The sequence below is a fragment of the Xenopus tropicalis genome, chromosome 6, assembly GCF_000004195.4.
Source record: "Xenopus tropicalis strain Nigerian chromosome 6, UCB_Xtro_10.0, whole genome shotgun sequence".
Taxonomy (NCBI): Eukaryota; Metazoa; Chordata; class Amphibia; order Anura; family Pipidae; genus Xenopus; species Xenopus tropicalis.
Window position 1 is genome coordinate 123,718,519 of NC_030682.2, and position 22,045 is coordinate 123,740,563.

Here is a 22,045-nt window from a genome sequence, read left to right on the forward strand (position 1 = left end):
CTCATACTCTTGTGTTTATTGTCGAGTTCCTGTGTGATGGGTTTTTTTATGCATTCCAATGCACAGATTAACAGAGCTAAAGCTTTCCTATGGGGCAACTTTTAGTTATTTAGCTTTTTATTTAGCATCTTTCTGGTTTGGAATTTCAGCAGCTATGTGGTTGCTAGGGTCTTGCTTACCATAGCAACCAGGCAGTCTGAATGAGAGCCTGGAATATAAATGAGAGGAGGCCTGAATAGAAATATAAGGAAAGGAATATAAGGGAAAAAAGGAACAATAGAGTAGAATTTGTTTAGCTGATGAGGTCAGTGACCCCCATTTGAAAGCTGGGTAGATGTAGAAGAGGAATAATTTAAAAACTAGAAAAAATAAATCATGAAGACCATATTTGCTAGAAATAGGACATACTATAATATGTTAAAAGTTACATAGTCACACCATAGCCTGAACTGGAGGACTAATGGCTAGCAAGTTCAGGCACACACTGGACATGGGGACATCTTCTAATGATTATAGCAGTATAACGATATATTTATTTAGGTACAGGCGCATGCCGGTCTTATTGACCAACTGACAGCTTTATATGATTTGCACTTGTGATAGAATTGTATTAAAAAGTCTAAAGATTTATATACAGAAAGGCAAAACTACAAGTGTTAATGTGTAGAAAATCATGGGTAGGGAACTGTGGTTCTTTATATGATCTGAAGTACACTCCCAGCACCTCAGTGACAAGTGTATATCCAGCAGTGCAAAGTACATTTTTTGTTTTATGCACTGATTTTCTCATTTCATTACTTTTTTCGCTGGATTTGACATATGATACAATTATGTGTTTATACCATACCTGTCATGAAAAGATATACAGATTTGGGATATGTACTTGATGATAACTTAGGTGCATGAATCCATATTCGTGGCAAAACCAACTATTGGGTTTATGTAATGTTTACATGATTTTAATAGGCTTATGGCGATCCAGATTACAGGAAGAGCTCTTATCTGCAAAACCCAGGTCCCAAGCACTCCAGATATTAGTTCCTATACCTTTACTGCTACAGAAAGGCTTTACTGTTTTGCTAGAACTGCAGGGCAAATAATGTATTTCTGTTTTCAAAACATCCATGATTAGGGCATGTACAGGTGAGTGTTATTCCTTTTATATTTATGGAGCATTTGTTTTTGTTGAACCTCCCCTTTAGCTAATAGCCATCCAGTTGGCAGGGTTAGCACTGGGAAACCAGATGGGATCTAGTAAATCTCAGTTCATATGTGTTTTACATGAATACTGAGTAATATATCTGGATGAGCTCTGACACATTAATTAGTAAGGCACACCTGCTAATTAACAAAGCTTAAGCTCTCTGTCTTCTGGGGCATTTAGTAACGCTGCTGCTGCTGAGTAGAACTGCTTGTGAGGTCCCCCTACTGGATGTGACAGGGTAATACAGGGGAAATGTATCTCAATATACATGTAAAGCTGATGTGTTAATATAGATTAGATTAGATTAGATTAGATTAGATTCAAATTTATTGTCATTACACATGTACACCTACAAGGCAACGAAATGCAGTTTAGGTCTAACCAGAAGTGCAATTAGCAGAAAGTACAGGATAAAGGTATAAGTTCTAAGTGCATTAGTGAGCATACTAGTAACCATGCTTATGAATTTTCATTGGATGAACCGTATATACAAGTACTATTAACTGTAGTCAGGAATTTGCAGATAGATATGAACATAGTGTACAGGATATTATGTAAGCTTAGTATACAGATGCAAGTAACTATAATGATAAGTTTACAGTGGATGAACCGTATATACAAGTACTATTAACTGTAGTCAGGAATTTGCAAATAGATATGAACATAATGTACAGATTGCTAATTTCTATAGACAGAAATTTACAAGTGGACATGTACAGGTAGATATGAACATAATGTACAGGAATTTACAAGTAGACATGTGCGAATATATACTCAATCAGAAGTATTACAATGTATTGTACATGGATATTTGTATTTTCAAACAGATATGTACATTGTGGTGCAATCCATATTAAATAGTGTAACGTGTAAATAGTGTAATGATAAGAGTATAGGGATGTGAGGGGTGGACACGTGTCAGTGGGGGGCAGAGTTCAATAAGGAGACGGCTCTAGGAAAGAAGCTGTTCCTCAGTCTGCTGGTTCTTGACCTGAGACACCTGAAGTGCCGACCAGAAGGCAGGAGAGAAAACAGTTTGTGGGCAGGGTGAGAGTAATACATCATGGACCAAAACGCATGGGTGCTAGGAACCTGCAGCTCCTGAGTTAAACTGAACCACTGCTTCAGATGGGCTTGGGTTATGAGCTGGTGTAGAACAGGGGCACAGAGAAGGCAGCCCACAAGAAGATCTTGTCGGGCTCTGAGAAAGACTGCTATGACATTATAAGTTATACAACAGCCACATGGATTAATACTAATAAAACAATTATACATGCATTTTACATAAATCAATCTTTCTATCTACATACAAAGTATATGTAACAATTATAACCCTTCGGAAACTTTTCTGTGGTGGGTATGGAACACTACAATGAAAAATAGCAAATCACATGACAAAGGAGTAACTAGTTACATTTAAGTTACATTTTTGTAAGTTATACAATGGCCTATTTTTAGCAACTTTTCACTTGATCTTCATTTATTATTCCTTCTTTATTATTTCTTTAGAGTTATTTGCCTTCCTCATCTACCTAACCCCAGCTTTCAAATGGTGGTCAGCCAAATACAAACCTATTGCTCTGAGATGCTGTAATTGTATTGTTACAAGGGCATCTCATGCATTAGAACTCATTTTGTACTTTTTTATCCCAATCAGTTTGATAGAAATGAATCTCCTCTGTAGTCTCCCTATATGTCTCTTTTGTAGCACACCTTATGCATGTGTATATTTATTTTTGCATGCCATATTACTGTGTATGCCAATGGAAGCATATATGGTGTCAGTATACTAACTATCTAAATACTGTAACCTGAAGGGTGTGAAAACAGAAACTAAGATGTACACATTTTCAAGAAAACAGAATGATTTCTCACTGAAATGTATGTAGTTTACAGTACACCAATTCCTTCCTGTTACTCTGTTGCAACTATAGTTATATAGTGTTGGCAGAACTGATCCAAACACTAATCCCATCAACTGGGTGAACAGTAAATACTACTGCAGGTAGCTGAACTAAACACTTCACCCACAGAAGTATTTTGGGGACTCCCGGTTAGTATGATCCCTGACTGCCAAGTTATGTCCCAATTGACCACCAGAAAGGGAAAGTAGTGCACAGAAGTGAGGCGGCAGGATCACAGCAGCAGATATAAATATCGCGCCAATAGGCTGCGGAAAGTCAGCTGAGATCCCCCCACACAAAGCTGTCCCACTCACCGGACATGCCTTCTTTCCTGCCCAGGTGCGGGGCGAACATAAGCTTACACTCTACGGCGTCTTTGGCGTTTCTATGACAACTGTTTCCAACCAAAACCGAAAGACGTCAGCCTGTATTGCGGCGTAGTATCAGTGGCACTGCGGCCATTTTGGAAACTGGTAAGACGAGATTACGCCATATAGAAATAGCGTTAACTGAATGAGAAAAAAGCAAAAAGACTTGTTAAATATATATTTTTTGCAGAGATGACAGGTCGCCCATAATAGGCTCAGCCACGCAGCTCTAAGCTTAATATGTGAGCGCTACGGGATACAATACAAATTACAGGCGTGAGGGAAAAGTCTCTTCTAATGCAAAGTTCTTGCGTATTAGTATCGTGTGCTAGATGCAGAATTCTGTTGGAGGTGGGATATTCATCAACATCTAGACCTCATTTTCTATGGCTGTCTGTTTTATTTAGTTACCAGGATTGTAAATTTGTAACTGTGTTGTTTCGCACCTGAGAGCTGCTGTTGGAAAGGAAATGCTGCAACAAGTTGCGCTGCGACACAATGCGACCGAGTGCACCTAGTTAACGCTTCCTTATTATTAGAAACATCGGGGACCCTGAACTTTTAATAAATGAAAAATATTTGTCTGCAGTCTCATGGCAGTAGCGTCCTCCATAGCTGTGGAGTTGGATAGATCTATTGGTTCCATAGCAAGTGTAACACTTGTTTGGCTTAATAGGGGTATTATTACCAGGCTAGTGGGACATTAGAGCATGTGTTACAGCAACCCCCTTTCCCAGGATGGGCCTCTGCTATATGGGAGCTATGTCAGGGGCTAGATGATATAGTTGAACTACAACTTCACTGGTGTTGTGCAATAGATTGAGATAATAGGACGCCAGGAGCTCTTGCAGAATAACTGGATAATGCTTTATTGGACAAGGCACATACAGAATAGTGCAACAGGGTATATACTCACAGCCACAGCAGTATAGGACTTGGTCACAATGGAATACAGCAGATGTGATACTTTAGGAACAGAATAACCCACTTGGAGGATGCACAGGGGATTAGCTGATACCTGAGATGAAGACCTTTCAGTAGGGAGTGTTCCGGCCGACTGTGGTCCAGGGGAGAGCTCCTAACACTGGTACCTGGCGTCTAATAAACCGGTCCCTAAAGAACGACAACAGAGCCGGGGTAGGCTAAACCCTTTTACAACTCCTGGTTGGGGCTATTAACTGCCCTTGCTGAATAAGCTATCTGAACTTACCACCCCTAGAGGGTGCTATTACATAGAACTGACTGTGCTGGCTTGTTCTCATTCACGGGGCCCTGTCCCCGACTTATCACTAGGGTATGAGGTCCCCTAGGGTACAATTGGCTTCTGGGCCTATGTCTGGTCCAGGCTCAGTTGGGGCTCTGCCTAGGACACAGCATGCAGCCAAAAGAGAAAGACACTCCTCCTTGCAAGACACTATATAGTCCCCAAGGGGAGTGGTCAACCTGGGCTAAACCTATTAAGTGTTTCAGCTGCCGATTTTGGCCTTGAGACCAACTGGGTAGCTTCTCTGCCTGTGTATGGGGCCCTCCCTGACCAATATCTGGACAAAAATTGGGCAGATATCGACCGGACAGGCTACCATGGCTACCATGAGCAGGGGCTGGCTGAGCCTGGTCGGCCTGAGCCTGTTTTGGCGCGTAGTTCGCGTGGGGGGGGGGGTTGCGATGTGAAGCGATAGTTCATTGCCCCCACCGCATAATGAAAAGCAGCAGGGAGCACAGACTAAGGGGCACATTTACAAAAGCACGAATGCTCTAGCGTTCATGCGAACGCTCCGATCGTATTTTCGCCGAATTTTTCGGGCGTCCGCACGACTTTTTTCCTGCGGTGCACGACTTTTTCGTACGGCGCACAACTTTTTCTGACGTTTGCACGAAAAAATCGGAAAAAGGTTTTACCGCTGTTTACAATTGTTCGGTACGAAAATTTCGTGACTTTCGGATCGCCAATACGATATTATCGTGACTAATACGATTTTTTCATAAGCATTTTCGTGATATTTGCGATCTTACGAAATTTTCGTTTCCAATACGATTTTTTCCCATTCGTGATTCGGATGCGTGGATTAGTAAATGTGCCCCTAAGGGTAGCCAAGAAAGGCTCCTGCTTGGCGCCCCCCAATTGTTGCGCCCTAGGCAGCTGCCTCTTCTGCCTACTCCTAGTTCCGGCCCTGACCATGAGGCGAATTGAGAAACTCACCTCAGGCGGCAGCGCCCCCCAATTTACCAGGGGTGGCAAAAAGCCATTCCTGGTAACTTTAAGACTCAAATTTCAGTTTTTTAAATGGAAATTCCGCTCTGCTAGTGTAGAGAGCGCAATTGCGCTTTCTACACTAGTAATATGATCGCCCCTGGACCCCCTCCGGTGCTGTAAAGGTAAGCGTCGGGGGGCGGCATCAGCGGAGGCGACTCGGGCGGCTGAAAAGGCCCCTGAAAAGGCTTGATTCTTCAGTGTCGGCTCATTGATGCGGTACGACTTTTACTATCTCCTTCATTGCAATGCGATCATTTGGCCCTAGACCGCATTAGCATGATATCGCCTACCCAAGGTGGGCATATCGGGGAAAAGATTTGCTCGTTTGGCAACCCTGAGAGGGACTTTTGTACATATTTATGGTTATGGCACTGTGCACTGGGTATTTGGCACCTATTCTGGCTGGATTTTTCAGGTGTGTGCAAACCAAGAAACACACACATTTGTTTTTATTTTCTTAGTAATTGTGTGTGTCCATGTGTATATTATATAATTATTATTTTTTTTAAGTTTACAATTAATACAATCTTAGATTGTAAGCTTTCACAATTAGGGCACTTCCTCATTCTTTCCTAACAATGTAAAATTGTAACTTTGAATTGATTCTGATGAAATGTTTGCCTGTATGTGTAAACTGTAAGGTCTTGTATTTGCATTAAAATCTGCAACCACATGTATATGTTCTGTGTATGTATGCTTAGGGTATTGGTATTCCATTTTAAGATTTGATATCTGCAGTACTGTATTTTTGATTAAAAAAAACCTGTACTCTCCACTAGAGTGCATCATACTATCACTTGTTAAACTGTTTGACACAAAAGAAATTCTTTACAGCAGTGCTGTCCAACTGGCGGCCTGCGACCCATCTCTGTGTGGCCCCCCACCTGTCTGGCTGCTTTGATGGCTTACCTTTGTGTAAGCTTTAAATGGTATCAGTACTGAGATTAACTGGCCCCCTGCATGGTTCTCACCTCGGATTCAGGCTGTAATTCCCCTGTATTGTTTAAAAATGTAATCCCCTGTGTTGTTCACACCTTTTAATCCCAGCATTGTTCACCCTCTGCAGAGTTCACACCTCAGGCTCAGGCTGTATTCACCCACATTGTTCACCTGTTCACACCTCAGACATTGTATGTACTGCCTGGTAGGCAGAGTATGGCACATAGGCAGCATAGGGCAGGGAGGGTATGGCATATACAGGTAGGGCAGGCAGAGTATGGCACACACAGGCAGCATAGGACAGGCAGAGTATGGAACACACAGCAGCATAGGGCAGACATTAAATGGTCCCTAACGTGTGTATTTATGTGCTGGGGGTGGCTGTGCTATATACAGGTGAGGAGGAGGCATATGGATTTAAGGGTGTGTCTTAAAATGACATAATATAATCCTTTGATGTATGAATAAAGGTTGATATCCCTGCAGTGAGGACAAAGCATTTGGGTTTTTGCTGCACTACCACCATTGTGATAAAATGGGTGTGGTTTGAAGTGGGTGTGATTTAAACAAGGGGAGTGGTCAAAACTGGCTTCTATTAGTGGCCCTCCACCATGTATGCTAGAGAAATTCTGGCCCTGGGCACTGCAGAAGTTGCACAGCACTGCTTTACAGAATCATTCTGTTAAAAACCTAGCAGTAAGCATATAGACCAGTGCTGTCCAACCTTTGAGGTACCGAGGGCTGGAATTTTTCTGGGCTACATGGTGGAGGACCGATAATGGAAGCCAGTTTTGACCACTCCCCCTTTTTAAACTGCACCCACTTCAAACCACACCCATGTTATCACAAGAGCTTTTAAGACTATACCCACATTAATGGTGGTAACGCAGCAAAACCCAGGGCCGCCATCGCCATCAGGGGAGTAGAGGGGGTATAACTGTCCCGGGTCCCATGAAATCTTCTGCATTGAAACCATTTGAAACCATTTTTTTATGTTTGATTTTGAAATTTCAAATTGTGCTAGCTATATTCTTCATTTCCCAGGGTGCCACAGCCATGTGACCTGTGCTCTTGTAAACTTAAGTCACACTTTACTGCTGAGCTGCAAGTTGGAGTGATATCACTCCCCCCCCCCCCCTCGTAGCCGATCAGCAGAACAATGGGAAGGGAGCAAGATAGCAGCTCCCAGTAGGTATTAGAATAGCACCCAATAGTAAGAAATCCAAGTCCAGCTTGGGACTACTCCAGTTACATGGGAGTAGGAGATTAATAGGTTACCTGAAAGCAGTTCTAATGTGTAGCCTTGGCTCCTGAAAACTCAGACCCCAAAATGCACTGAGATGGCGCCTACAAACCAATATTAAAACTAAAAAAAAAATACATTTGTTGGTTCAAGAATACAATTTTAAATGGTAAAGTGAATTATTTGCTATGTAAACAGTGTAATTCAGAAATAAAAGTGCACCATACACCGTCAGAATCCATTTAAGAGGAAAGATAGCAAGCAGATCTGCTTTAAGTGAAAACATGCTACTTTTCGCTCAGCCAGATCTGTCCAGCTGGAGGTCCACAGCCTAAATGCAGTATTACTAGGGAAACCTAATAACCATTGCTTCTCCACGCTTTGTAATCGTCATCTTTAGAAATAATGCAGAGGCATATATTATCTAAGTGAAAGTAGGCTAGATAAACCTACCAGAATTATGGCACAAGTTTTGTGGGAACATTCCTACCTCAGTTTTTCTACATGGAAAATAGTGAACAGCATCATTAAACATTTAGAGCTATGCTGAAAATATAAGTCTTTATGGGGAATGAATTAGAGTTCCCTTTCTCAGCCTGAAAACTATAGGCCTGTTAGTCTGACATCAGTAGTAGGAAAGCTTTTGGAAGGGGTAATAAGGGATAGGGTACTTGAATACATTGCAGTTCACAATACTATAAGTTTGTGCCAGCATGGTTTTATGCGTAACAGATCTTGCCAGACTAATTTAGTCGCCTTTTATGAGGAGGTGAGCAGGAACCTCGATGCTGGAATGGCAGTTGATCTCATCTACTTGGACTTTGCTAAAGCGTTTGATACAGTACCTCACAGAAGGTTAATGATCAAGTTGAGGAATATTGGCCTAGAACATAATATTTGTAATTGGATAGAGAACTGGCTGAAGTATAGATTACAAAGAGTGGTGGTAAATGGAACATTTTCTAATTGGACCAGTGTTGTTAGTGGAGTACCGCAGGGGTCAGTCCTTGGTCCTTTGCTTTTAAATTTGTTTATTAATGACCTGGAGGTGGGCATAGAAAGTACTGTTTCTATTTTTGCTGATGACACTAAATTGTGCAAAACTATAGGTTCCATGCAGGATGCTGCCGCTCTGCAGAGCAATTTGCCAAAATTGGAAAACTGGGCAGCAAACTGGAAAATGAGGTTTAATGTTGACAAGTGCAAAGTTATGCATTTTGGTAGAAATAATATAAACGCAAACTATCTACTGAATGGTAGTTTGTTGGGGGTATCCTTAATGGAGAAGGATCTAGGGTTTTTTGTAGATAACAAGTTGTGTAATTCCAGGCAGTGTCATTCTGTGGCTACTAAAGCAAATAAAGTGCTGTCTTGTATAAAAAAGGGCATTGACTCAAGGGATGAAAACATAATTTTGCCTCTTTATAGGTCCCTGGTAAGGCCTCACCGTGAGTATGCAGTGCAGTTTTGGGCTCCAGTCCTTAAGAAGGATATTAATGAGCTGGAGAGAGTGCAGAGACTGCAACTAAACTGGTAAAGGGGATGGGAGATTTAAGCTATGAGGTTAGACTGTCGAGGTTGGGGTTGTTTTATCTGGAAAAGAGGCACTTGCGAGGGGACATGATTACTCTGTACAAGTACATTAGAGGGGGTTATAGGCAGATAGGGGGTGTTCTTTTTTCCCATAAAAACGATCAACGCACCAGGGGTCACCCCTTTAGATTAGAGGAACGGAGCTTCCATTTGAAGCAGCGTAGGTGGTTTTTCACGGTGAGGGCAGTGAGGTTGGGGAATGCCCTTCCTAGAGATGTGGTAATGGCAGATTCTGTTAATGCTTTTAAGAGGGGCCTGGATAAGTTTTTGAACAAGCAGAATATCCAAGGATTAGTGGTTGTATATATAGTTTATGTATGTGAGTGTATAGATTGGTAAGTATAGGTTGTGTGTTCTGGGTTTACTTGGATGGGTTGAACTTGATGGACTCTGGTCTTTTTTCAACCCTTTGTAACTATGTAACTATGTGCATTGCTACTGAAGGCTACTGCCGCTGGCACCTACAGGAAGGGGAGAGAGATTAAAGTGATGTCACTGTAGTCTTCACATTGCTGTAGGCTGCCAGCACCATATCTCAGAGAAGCAATCAGGGATCTGGGAATTTAGATATGCAGTAAGTACTTAAAAAGAATGCCTTTAGACTTACTTTTAATTTATATTAACCTTTCCTTGTCCTTTAATGTTTAATTTATAGTACCCCCCAGCATCATGCATCCTTTACTTAGAACAATATACCATGGAGAGCTAAAATTTATAGTATAAAACACAAAGGGATGCCACCACTATTCTAATATTACATTGTATTTTTGAGGTGTTGGGCTTCTGCAGTTTCCATTGTTTTAAGTGGATACATAATGCATAGCTATATAGAAACTATCACATTCTTTGCTGAGTAATCATGCAGCTTTTGTTTTTTAAGGTAAGATCTTAAGGGCCGTGGTAGACGGGGAGATTAGTCGACCACGACAAATCTTCCTTGTTGCGGGCGACTAATCTCCCCGATATGCCATCCCACTGGCTTGAATGTAAATCGCCGGTGGGATGGCATATGCAGCGCCGCGATTTACATTCTGGTAATAATAATTGACTGTGCGATTTACATTCTGGTAATAATAATTGACTGTGCTTGCTTGCAGCAAACAAAAATAGGCATTACATTAATACAGAGCCTAGATTTAATGAAACATGAAAATATCAAAATGATAAGAAAAAAAGGAGAACAGTTAAAACACAAGTTTATTAAATCAGCATACAAATGTAATAAAAAAATGAGTTAAGGTTTAAAAAACATCTATAAAATTGCACTTTTATATGACACACATTGCTTGGAAAATTCACTTCATTAAAATGTTCTGTTGTGTTTTTGCTTATATTTATAGTGTTCTATTTTCTAAAGGCCTTGTTTCTTAATCAGTCTTTTGTATTTTCTCATTTGTAGTGTGGATTGTCACAATTACAGTCTTAGAATTTAGTTGCAAAGTGACTAATAAAAGTCTCAAATTTGTTTTTCTGTTAGTTCCCAGCTTGATGTAGAAAATATTTTATGTTTTGTGTGGCCAAACCAAATTTTAACTTTTGTAGCTTGTTGGAGGCATGGAGCGATTAATTACAAAATGTGGCCCCTCCCACATCCCAGAGGTCTATGTAAATACAGCTATAAGCACTCACAGAAACGCTGCACTGAGTCCTCTGTCAAAAAAATTGTTGTTTCTGTTTTCCTGTGCCAGAGACACGCAGCTCTCTCCTCTCTTCCCTCTCCTGCTCCCCCCTCCCTCAAGAATGCTAAGAACTCACTCCCCACTCACCCCCTAGGGAAAGTGTGATCTGAGCCAATCAGCAGGAAGCTTCCTCATAGTCTTACAAACTGAGCATGTACACGTGTCTTGGTCTTGGTGCAGGAGTGAGGTATTATGGGAACTTTCTTTACAGAGCTCAGTGTTTTTTTTCTATGAGGCTTCTGATCATCTGAATGCGAGAAATATGGGGAGACTTAAGGGTACTATTGAGAGAACTGAAGGTATGCCTGCAGCTTGAGATTAACTCTTTATTAGCCTTTCCTTCTCCTTTAATAATATACTGTAATTGACTGAAAAATTTAAAAATGTAGGCATAAATCACATAAAAGACTGTTGAGGTATGATCTTGCTTCTTTTTGTAGTAGCTGGCCCTTATTAGCTTTCTTTCTATGTAGTAGCTGGCCCAACACTTCTTACAAATAATGGAGTGCCCTTGTTGCTTCTATCAGATGATTACAATCTACCGATAGTATACACAAGTCTACACTGTATGTCTTTGTTATTTGTTATATGTGCTTTAAATAGGGTTGTCACCTTTTGTTTACAGGCAATCAGGGCAGTGAAATTCGGGGCAGGTCTGATTACATTAGGGGTGGGGCCATGCAGTGGCAATCCAATTGGGCAAATGTCACGTCAATCAAGGAGAGTACTCTCAGGATTACATTATTTGGAAGACTGGGCAGGTAGTTTTGATTAGGACAGCACCTCTGAAAACAGGGCTGTCAAGGTCAAAACTGGTCAGGTAGCTACCCTAGCTTTAAATGTTGGCACTGTAATACAAGAGTCAAGCCATTGCACCAGGATTTTAACTAATATCATTTGGCAGTATGTAACACTAATAAAATGTAAAGTTATCTAGGAGAGTGATGCCAGGATTATTTAAATATCTTATTTTCTGGGTTTTTTTTATTTTTTTCAAGTTCTTTACTATAGTCTGTAGTTGAAAAGTTCTAAATATATGGGCACTGTAGAACCAATGTCTCTAAACATGCTTTTGTAGAAGTGACTCCTCACAAGCTTGTTAGAACTGTCTTAAATATATCCATTTCATGGTATATCCTATTGGGTTTAGTTTTCCTTTAATATGAGATAATTTAAAACTATTTAGAAAACTCTGCATTTTGCCATCGGCAGATTTTCTGAGAAACACTCAAATAATTGGCTGCGGCAAAAGTTTGCAGAGTGAGAAAAAAGTTGCTGCCGCGTCAAAAAAAGTCACAGGCGTCAAAAAAGTTGTGCGGTAGCCATATTTTTTATGAATTTCTCACCGTTTTGCAAATCTTTTAGGAATTTCGTTTTTTTTTGGCAAAGCAAAACGGGACAGATTTTCTCATCACCGCTTAAATCTGTTTGAGGTAACAAACATGTTTGTGATTTGAAATTAAGTATTAATTTGTATTTTTTTTTATAAATACAATTATTTTAAACCTGGGCCATATACCTACCACCAGATGTTTCTTTCTGTGAATAAGGTGAATAAATATTTCATGCATCTGGTGCTAGGTAAAAGCAATATATAGTTAAGTAACAAAAGTAATGTGCTGTGGTAGTTACAGCTTCTCTGATATGATTAAACAGTTCTTTGAGAGTGCAAGAATGTTTTTATATTTCAAGCAACCAATGTGTCAGTGTTGTGTGGAATGACTTATTACTTGGTGCTGTTGGCTAGTTTTGCTACACATTGAGGCTTATATAGTTTGGTTTAAGGGAGATTCTGATGTACAACTGCCAGATGGTAGCCCCACCACATTGACAAATATGTGCTTGTGCCTGACTCTTGCTTAGCTTAGAGTTCTTCTTCTTTATTCTTCAAAAATACAAAATTTAATCTCGTGTTTCAGAAATGAAGGACATATTCAGATATAGCTGAAACCTACTCTATTAATCACAGCTGACCCTTAGTGAGTTAGATCTTTGCATCTTGAATGATGGGTTACATTGGTTTAAGGTAGGTATTGCATTGGCATTTCAGCCTGGCAAGGTTGTTTTGAAAAGCAAAACAATTCAGCACCAAATCTTTATACACATAATTACTTATGGCAAGTGTTCTGAACAGTTCTATACATTACATGTCATGCTGTAAATATGAGCTTCTATTATAAATGATTACCTTCAATGGATAGAGTTTATCTAGCTTATACATCCTTGGTACATCCTGTTTTCTTCAGTGTCTTTTTATACAGGTCTTTATGGTGAACTCTGTGCTCATACTGATTTTCAGCAAGACAGAATATCAGTCATTAAAATAAGCACAGAAGTGCCCTTCAGAGTTATTGAACACATTACTGGAAATGTGCAGTTCCTGATGTACATGTTGGGGCATTGTTGCATAAAAGACCACTTGAAGCCTTCTTAGACCTCCTTTCCATAAAAAGAATGTAGACTACTACAGGACTGCACAATATTCTAAGCTACAGAAGGGAAGAACGACCCATAAAATGGTCAAAATTGTTTTTCTCCTGCAAGACTAATGTTTATACAGCTGATAAACATCCAAGACAATTTCTTTCTTCATCTAGTAAACTGAATGCTGTTACAAAGCTTGCTGATACTGCATGCTCCTGGTTTCATTTGATGTAACTCACATTCAAAATACTGTCAATGATTACATATTAAACACAGATACATTATAGGTTTACATAAAAGAGTCAACTACCAATACCATACTTACACATGTGAACTATTTATAATTATGTCTAAAGGTAGGGAAGAAACTGTGTTCTAATATGAGCAGAAGTCTACCAATACTACTACAGTTACAGGAAAAGTTTTTAAACTAGATACTGCTTTTAACCAAATATTTGTTGGTATCACAAATATTTATCACCATCTCGCCTATCAGAGTCACACATAGCCAATAATTAAAGGACCAGTAACACCAAAAATGTATATTGCAATTGACATGCCCATTAATGTGTTTTGTATATTTAAAATGTTTCCATGAAGCAGAAGCCCTGTTTTTTTATTGCAATAAACTTTGGTAACTCCCAGCATTTTGTTGTTTAGTATGCTGGCTAATGATAGGGTGTCAGACTGGCAGCCCATGTGGAGTATTTACTTTTTGCTGTGGGTCTTCTGTGGCCCACAGAAAAGAGCATCTCCTTCCCACTGTGTTGTTCTAGCTGTTATCCCAATGAGATATCACAACAGTGGCATATCTATAAGTTACTGGATACAAAAACCAATTAATTTTAGCCACCCACTCCAAATTTTGGGAATAAGGCATGTTTAATGAAACATGCATAACTGGGCACCTACACCTCCTGCATCACCCAGCTGTTGCAAATCCTGTTTATGTAGTTACACCCCTGGGTCATAATGTACATTCACCTAACAGCTCTGATGTGCTGTCAAGTAAGAGTGATTTTGTTATCTTTCTGTTTCTTACTAGAACAATTTTGGAGGAGGGTTGAAGAGCTTATAAAGTTAATGAAGAGCAAGATAAAATGAGAGCAGAAAAAATTAAGAGTGCAATGAAAAGAAAAAGCTTACAATTTAAATTAAGAGTGGGGAGAAAAAGACAGGGTAAAAAGTAGATCTAAAATTATTTATTGAATCCAAAATTATTTTAAAAATTGTAAATAGTAAAAAAATTAAGCAAGAAGGATTTTTCATCTGTCTGCACAACTGAGGAGCCCAGCCTATCAAGGCTTCTAGTAATATAACTACTGATGCATGGGGAAATTCAAAAGAGACTTGAAAATGTAAAGGTAAATAAAGGTGCAGGACCGGATGGTATTCATCCCAGGGTATTAAATGAGCTGAGCTCTGTGATTGCCAAACCTCTGTACTTAATTTTTCAGAATTCATTGAGGTCAAGCATGGTTCTGAGAGACTGGCGAATTGCTAATATGGTGCCGTTATTTAAAAAGGGATCCCATTCTTAGCCTGAAAACTATTGACCTGTTAATCACATTAGTGGTAGGAAAGCTTTTGGAAGGGGTAATAAGGGATAGGATACTTGAATACATTGCACATCACAATGCAGGTATGGGATCCCTCATCCGGAAACCCGTTATCCAGAAAGTTCCGAATTACAGAAAGGCCACCTCCCATAGACTCCATTATAAGCAAATAATTCTAATTTTTAAGAATTATTTTCTTTTTTCTATGTAATAATAAAACAGTACCTTGTACTTGATCCCAACTCAGATATAATGAATGCTTATTGGAGGCAAAACAAGCCTATTGAGTTCATTCAATATGTAAATGATTTTTAGTAGACTTAAGTTAGAGAGATCCAAATTACAGAAAGATCCCTTATCTGGAAAACCCTGCGTCCCAAGCATTCTGGATAACAGGTCCCATACCTGTACTATAGGTTTGTGCCAGCATGGTTTTATGTGTAACAGAACTTGCCAGACTAATTTAATATGAGGAGGAGAGCAGGAACCTCAATGCTGGAATGGCAGTGGATGTCATCTACTTGGACTTTGCTTAAAGGAACAGTAACACCAAAAAATAAAAATGTTTTTAAGTAATCATAATACAATGCACTGTTGCCCTGCACTGGTAAAATTTGCACATTTGCTTCAGAAACACTTTTATAGTTTATATAAAAAGCTGCTGTGTAGCCACGGGGGCAGCCATTCAAGCTGGAAAAAAGGAGAAAAGGCACAGGTTACATAGCAGATAACAGATAAAACACCATTGTATTGTACATAACTTATCTGTTATCTGCTATGTAACCTGTGCCTTTTCTCTTTTAAATGGCTGCCCCCATGGCTACACAGCAGCTTAATTTACTAAACGATAGTAATGTTTCTAAAGCAAACACACCAGTTGCACCAGTGCAGGGCAACAGTACATTATACTGTAGTTCCTTGTATACACTTTGATTTTTTGGTGTTACTGTTCCTTTAAGCATTTGATACAGTACTGCACAGAAAGTTAATGATAATATTGAGGAATATTTGGCTGAAACATAATATTTGTACTTGGATAAAGAACTGGCTAAAGGATAGATTACAAAGATTGGTGGTAAATGGACCATTTTTGAATTGGGCCAGTATTGTTAGTGGAGTCCCGCAGGGGTCAGTCCTTGGTCCTTTGCTTTTTAACTTGTTTATTAAATCTGGAGGTGGGCATAGAGAGTACTGTTTCTATTTTTGCTGATGATACAAAATGGTGCAAAACTATAAGTTCCATGCAGGATGCTGCCACTTTGCAGAGCGATTTTACAAAATTGGAAAACTGGGCAGCAAAATGGAAAATGAGGTTCAATGTTGAAAAGTGCAAAGTTATGCACTTTGGTAGAAGTAATATAAATGCAAGTTATACACTAAATGGGAGTGTTTTGGCAGGGATCCTTAATTTAGAAGGGTCTGAGGATTTTTGTGTAATTCCAGGTAATGTCATTCAGTGGCTACTAAAGCAAATAAAGTGCTGTCTTGCATTGAGTCAAGGGATGAAAACTTAATTTTGCCTCTTTATAGGTCTTTGGTAAGGCCTCACCTTGAGTATACAGTACAGTTTTGGGCTCCAGTCTTTCAGAAGGACATTTATGAGCTGAGATAGTGCAGAGATGTGAAACACTGGTAAATGGTTGGAAGATTTAAACTATGAGGTTATACTAGGTTGGGGTTGTTTTCTCTGTAAAAAAGGTTTGCGAGGATTGCGAGGGAACGTGATTACTCTTTACAAGTACATTAGAGAGGATTATAGACATAAAAACAAATACCAGAAGCCACCCCTTTAGATTAGAGGAATGGAACTTTTTCTCACATTTAAAGCAGCGTAGGTGGTTTTTCACGGTGAGGGAAGTTAGGTTGTACAATGCCCTTCTTAGTGCTGGATTCTGTTGCCTATAAGAGGGGTTTGGATGATTTGAATCAAGCATAATTTCCAAGGCTATTGTGATACTAAAAGCTACAGTTAATATTGATGTTGGTATATATGGTTTATGTATGTGAGAGTATAGATAGGTCAGTGTGGGTCTGTATGTGAGTGGATAGATAGGTCAGTATGGGTCTGTATGTGAGTGTATAGATAGGTCAGTATGGGTCTGTATGTGAGTGTATAGATAGGTCAGTGTGGGTCTGTATGTGAGTGGATAGATAGGTCAGTATGGGTCTGTATGTGAGTGGATAGATAGGTCAGTATGGGTCTGTATGTGAGTGTATAGATAGGTCAGTATAAGTTTGTGTGTGCTGGGTTCACTTGGAAGGGTTGAACTTGAGGGACTTTTTTCAACCCTGTGTAACTATGTAAGGAGGAGGCAAATTTAGGATTATAAAAAGATAAACTGAGAAAAAGAAGAGCAGAACTGGGCAAGAGATAGAATGGGAGAAAAGAAAAGAGGGACATAAGAGGGAGTTGAATGTTTCTAGATGGTTCCAGGGCCACAAGAAAAGCTAAAAGGGACAAAACCAGAGCAGAATAGGGGAGACTGTGGAGAAGAAGGGAAGCTGAAGGTAAAGAGAAAGGGAAATACATTAAGAAAGACTAAGAAATAAAGGAGAGAAAAATAAAAAAGGGGAAAGAACCACTCCCCTCATTTCCTAGTCCCACTGTTCCTCTCTACATCTTTTATATGCAGTTTAAACTGTTGGAATATGATCAATAAATAAAAAAGATAAAAAAGGGGGAAAGAACAACAACTGGAACAGGGAGAACAGGGAGGTACAAAGCAAAAAAAAAAAAAAAAACAGAGAAAGAAAAATAAAATACTAAAAATATGATTTCTAAAAATTATAAAGATTTTTTAAGCAAAGACTGTGATCAACCAGCCTCATTTATTACGTGTGAGGCAAGGTGCAAAAAATAGCCACAACACGTGGGGCAAAAACTGTGCTCAAAGTGCCCTGTTATGTGCACTTTACACCTTGCTCCTTGTGCTGTTCTGGAGGCTCTAGCACTTGTAAATGTGCCATTGGTGACTGAGCCCTTATGTGTGTGTGTATATATATATATATATATAGGGCAATTTCATTTTCTTGTGTTTCTGGCCCTTTAAGATATGTTTGTTCTGCCAGTACCTCCAACCTGAACCTAAGATGGTGTGCCGAAGTTAAATTTTGAACAGGTTGACACTTTCATTTAGTGTGAAGACAAATATCTGTTTTCCCAGAATAGCACACTCTCTCAGATGTAATATAAGTGGCTATTGTACCATTATGTCTTACTCTCGTCAAGACAGTGAGTTCAAAAAAATTATTCACTCATTCGGTTGTTTTCATCAACCAGACAGTATGACAACTAACAGTCCAGTATTGTTTACTCATACAGCCTGCGAGTAAGACAGCTACTTAGTAAAGCATACTAATACTGTTTGTGTGTAAGACAACTGCTCACCATGGCTTATCTCCCACAATCCATGCATGACTTACTGTCACTGGCCATTATCACACCTTTAAGTAAGACAGCTGCTCAGTATGGAACACTCCTCCAACCAGTAAGTGAAATAGGAGCCCGGGAGACAACGAAATGTATATAGTCGATATGGCTCACTCTCCCATACATCAAGTAAACTGTAGTATAGTATGTAATATGACTCAGTCTCCAAGGCATTAGGTAAAACAGTTATCATTCTCCTAGACAGTGAGTAGCTGTTTGGTATGCCTGACTCATAGCCAACAAGTATGAAAAAAAGCTGCCTAGTATGGAAGTCTTGTGCTAGCCAAAGAGTGAAAGAAGATACTAACCACTATGACTCAGTCTCCCAGAAGACATATGTTTGCCCAGTATCGCTCACTCTCTCAGACATTGGGTTAGGCATGTTATTTTGGGCCCAAAAAAGCTCATACTTCTATCTTGTAAGAAAGACCAGTGGACCTAAAACATCTCGCAATCTTAGTCAGTGACTAACTCAACTGTGCTTTGGTTTTTCTAGTCAGGAAACCTCTGGCAGGCTTTCTTCCAGCGGCAGGCCGTACACCACTTATCCCTGTTTTCCATGCCGTATACCTTGCGGCATTTCTTACCTTCCCCACGAGGCTTTCTGGCAGAGAGAGAGAAGAAAAGAGTATTTATTATAGCAACTGATTACTTGGAATCATATGATGAAGTACTCCCTGTGGGCAGTAAATGCATATGTAAATCCAAACTTTTTGCGCTTTAACCTTAATTTAAAGGAAAAGGAAAGGTAAATAAGCTTTTTCAGAAAGGTCTATGTAAATAGATCATTGAAGCACTTACAGAAAAGCTGCACTGAGTCCTCTATCAAAAGAAACACAGGATTTTTTGTCTTCTTTTGTGTACAGATGTACTTCGGTATCAGACTTCCCCTCTCAGAAAAATCCTTCATTTCTGCTGGAGTCTGTTCTGCATTCTCCTTTCTCCATTCACCTGCTCCCCCCTTCCATAAGAATTCACTCCCGCTCACATCAGAATGTGTGATCTATGCTACCAGCAGCATGGAAGCTATGGCGACCAAGCTAAAATAGCAGCTGCTATCTTAAACATATGGAGGGAGCTTCTAGGGCTGTTTACTCAGGTATTGTAAAGATTTCTTATAGCATTCTAACTTGCACTAATGTGGCAAATCTATTGGCAGTAAAATGCCAAAATGACTTTCCTTCTCCTTTAAAAAAAAAAAATCCCTCTTTAATTTAATAAATATATATTAATGGAAGATGCAAAGAAGATATTAATTATAAGTACACTTACATAGACAATAGTTAATCTCTCAAACAAAGCAATTTTGAGATTATATTGTTTGGTAACTGGGTGTACCATAAGTAAAAAGTGATCCTTATATGTAAACTTTATAGTAAATCATGAATTGAATTGCTTATTAATGGATAGATACTGACAGAGACCACATCAATGTTGCATATCAATCAAGATATGTAAAACTGTTTTTGGAAGATGGGGGACAGACCTGTTACTAATGCAAGAGAAAGAAGCAGCAATTTGTTTATAAATATTATTAGTAGATAAAAAAAAACTTGACCTTACATTTTAACAGACAAGATCTATATAAGATTATTTTATACATTTTCTAATGCAGTGGGCACAATGAAATACCTCTAGTCCTAGTTTTTCTGGGGCCATAATTATATAGTTACAACAGTGCTGGGGCTTGCTATCCTGATCTGACCTTTTTCTTTGTGTCTGGTGCTATGCCATATGAGATGCATTGAGCAGAATGAGTCTTAAGGTGGCCATACACGCACCGATATTATCGTACGAAACCTCGTTTCGTACGATAATCGGTGCATGTATGGCATGTCGGCGAGTCGGCCGATATCGCAGGAAGCTGCCGATATCGGACGACTCGCCGATCGGACAAGTTTGAAAATTTTGATCGGGCACCATAGAAGGCGCCTGACCAAAATTCTCCCTTCAGAGCTGAATCGGCAGAAGGAGGTAGAAATCCTATTGTTTCTACCTCCTTACCTGCCGATTCAGCCCTGAATGGTGTGTGGCGGATCTTACGATGTTTCGTGCGACCGATGGTCGTACGAAACATCGTCAGATCGCCACGTGTATGGCCACCTTAACCCTGCACCATGGCATGTACAAATAACAGGGCTGTTAGACCCTGGTCATTTTGGTCAAGTTATTAAAGAGTACCCAATCAAGCGAAATATTTATTAACTCTAACTCCTAAATCTAATTTAATGCAATTTTAGCATTCTAACGAATGACTAGGTTAAAAATGCATGTTTGAAATAAGTAGGGTGTAAAAGAAATTCAACCTTTCCTACCACTTGATCAAATTGCCAGCCCTTGTCTGCCTTTTAAGTAGGGCTAAGCTCGGAGTTTCCCCATTTCTACCACTGCCACCCCTTGAACCTGATTAGTCAAGGAAGTCAATCTTTAAACAATAACAACAAGGGGCTCTTCAATTGTTGGTGAGCTTAGCTCTATATTCCCTCAAAGTTGAATACTACATGAGATTCTCCAAGTAGTATTTTAACAGCTGCTGAAGAGCCTCTGGTTGGACATACTTGCATTAGCATCATGTAATGGCAGTTAATGTGCATTGTAATGGGAACAGGGATTCTCAAGTCAGTGGAGGGAGGAAATTAGCAGAATGAGTAAGAATTAGTTAAGATGTTATGGGCTAAACAAGGAATGGTTAAGAAAAGGGAGAAGGTTTGGAGGGCATGAAGAATGCAAAGCAACTTTAACAACTTAAAAAAAGAAGCTTGCATACAACAGAATTGGGATTGTGACTGAAATATAGCTATTACATTATTGCAAATTATTGTTTTTTTGGACAATTTAAAATGCTAATTCAAGCCAACTCACCAGTAGATTTACTGCTCAAGTATTCATCAATGCCATGAACTATAGAGATATAATTATCACTATTTAACTGGGTTTAGCTGGCTTACTGTATGGATATCGATAGAACAAATCTGTGGCTGGAATATCCCTAAAGGTACATTTCTTTTTGGCTGCTGTCATGCAGTTGATGAGATAAAGTACAGCAGCTTATAAACTGAGACAGATGTTTTCTAGAAAAGGGATATAAAATATTGGAACTCTTGGATACACACTAAGGGGCACATTTACTAATCCACGAACGTCCGAATGTGTTTTTTTCGTAATGATCGGTACTTTGTGACTTTTTCGCGAATTGTCGCAACTTTTTCGAGCTCTCAATACGAAAGTTGCGACAATTCGCGAAAGTCGTAATGGCTATGAAAAAGTCGCGACAATTCACGAAAGTCATAATGGAAATGAAAAAGTCGCGACAATTCACGAAAGTCATAATGGCAATGAAAAAGTCGCGACAATTCACGAAATTTGTAATGGCTATGAAAAAGTCGCGACAATTCGTGCAAGTCGTAACGGTTACGAAAAAGTCGCGACAATTTACGGAAAAGTCGTA

At 39.5% G+C, this 22,045-nt stretch overlaps 2 protein-coding genes across 2 annotated transcripts in view; both read right to left on the reverse strand.

Moving 5' to 3' along the window:
- Window positions 1–3,562, reverse strand: part of LOC100495020 (trichohyalin) — a 53,586-nt gene extending 50,024 nt beyond the window's left edge. The window contains exon 1 of the mRNA XM_031903976.1: window positions 3,423–3,562. Within this exon, the coding sequence (XP_031759836.1) occupies window positions 3,423–3,462 (40 nt within the window). The 5' untranslated portion in view covers window positions 3,463–3,562. The remainder of the gene's footprint in view (window positions 1–3,422) is intronic.
- A 13,834-nt stretch (window positions 3,563–17,396) lies between these two features.
- Window positions 17,397–22,045, reverse strand: part of znf704 (zinc finger protein 704) — a 28,706-nt gene continuing 24,057 nt past the window's right edge. Inside the window, exon 10 of the mRNA XM_031903977.1 lies at window positions 17,397–19,201. Within this exon, the coding sequence (XP_031759837.1) occupies window positions 19,090–19,201 (112 nt within the window). The 3' untranslated portion in view covers window positions 17,397–19,089. The remainder of the gene's footprint in view (window positions 19,202–22,045) is intronic.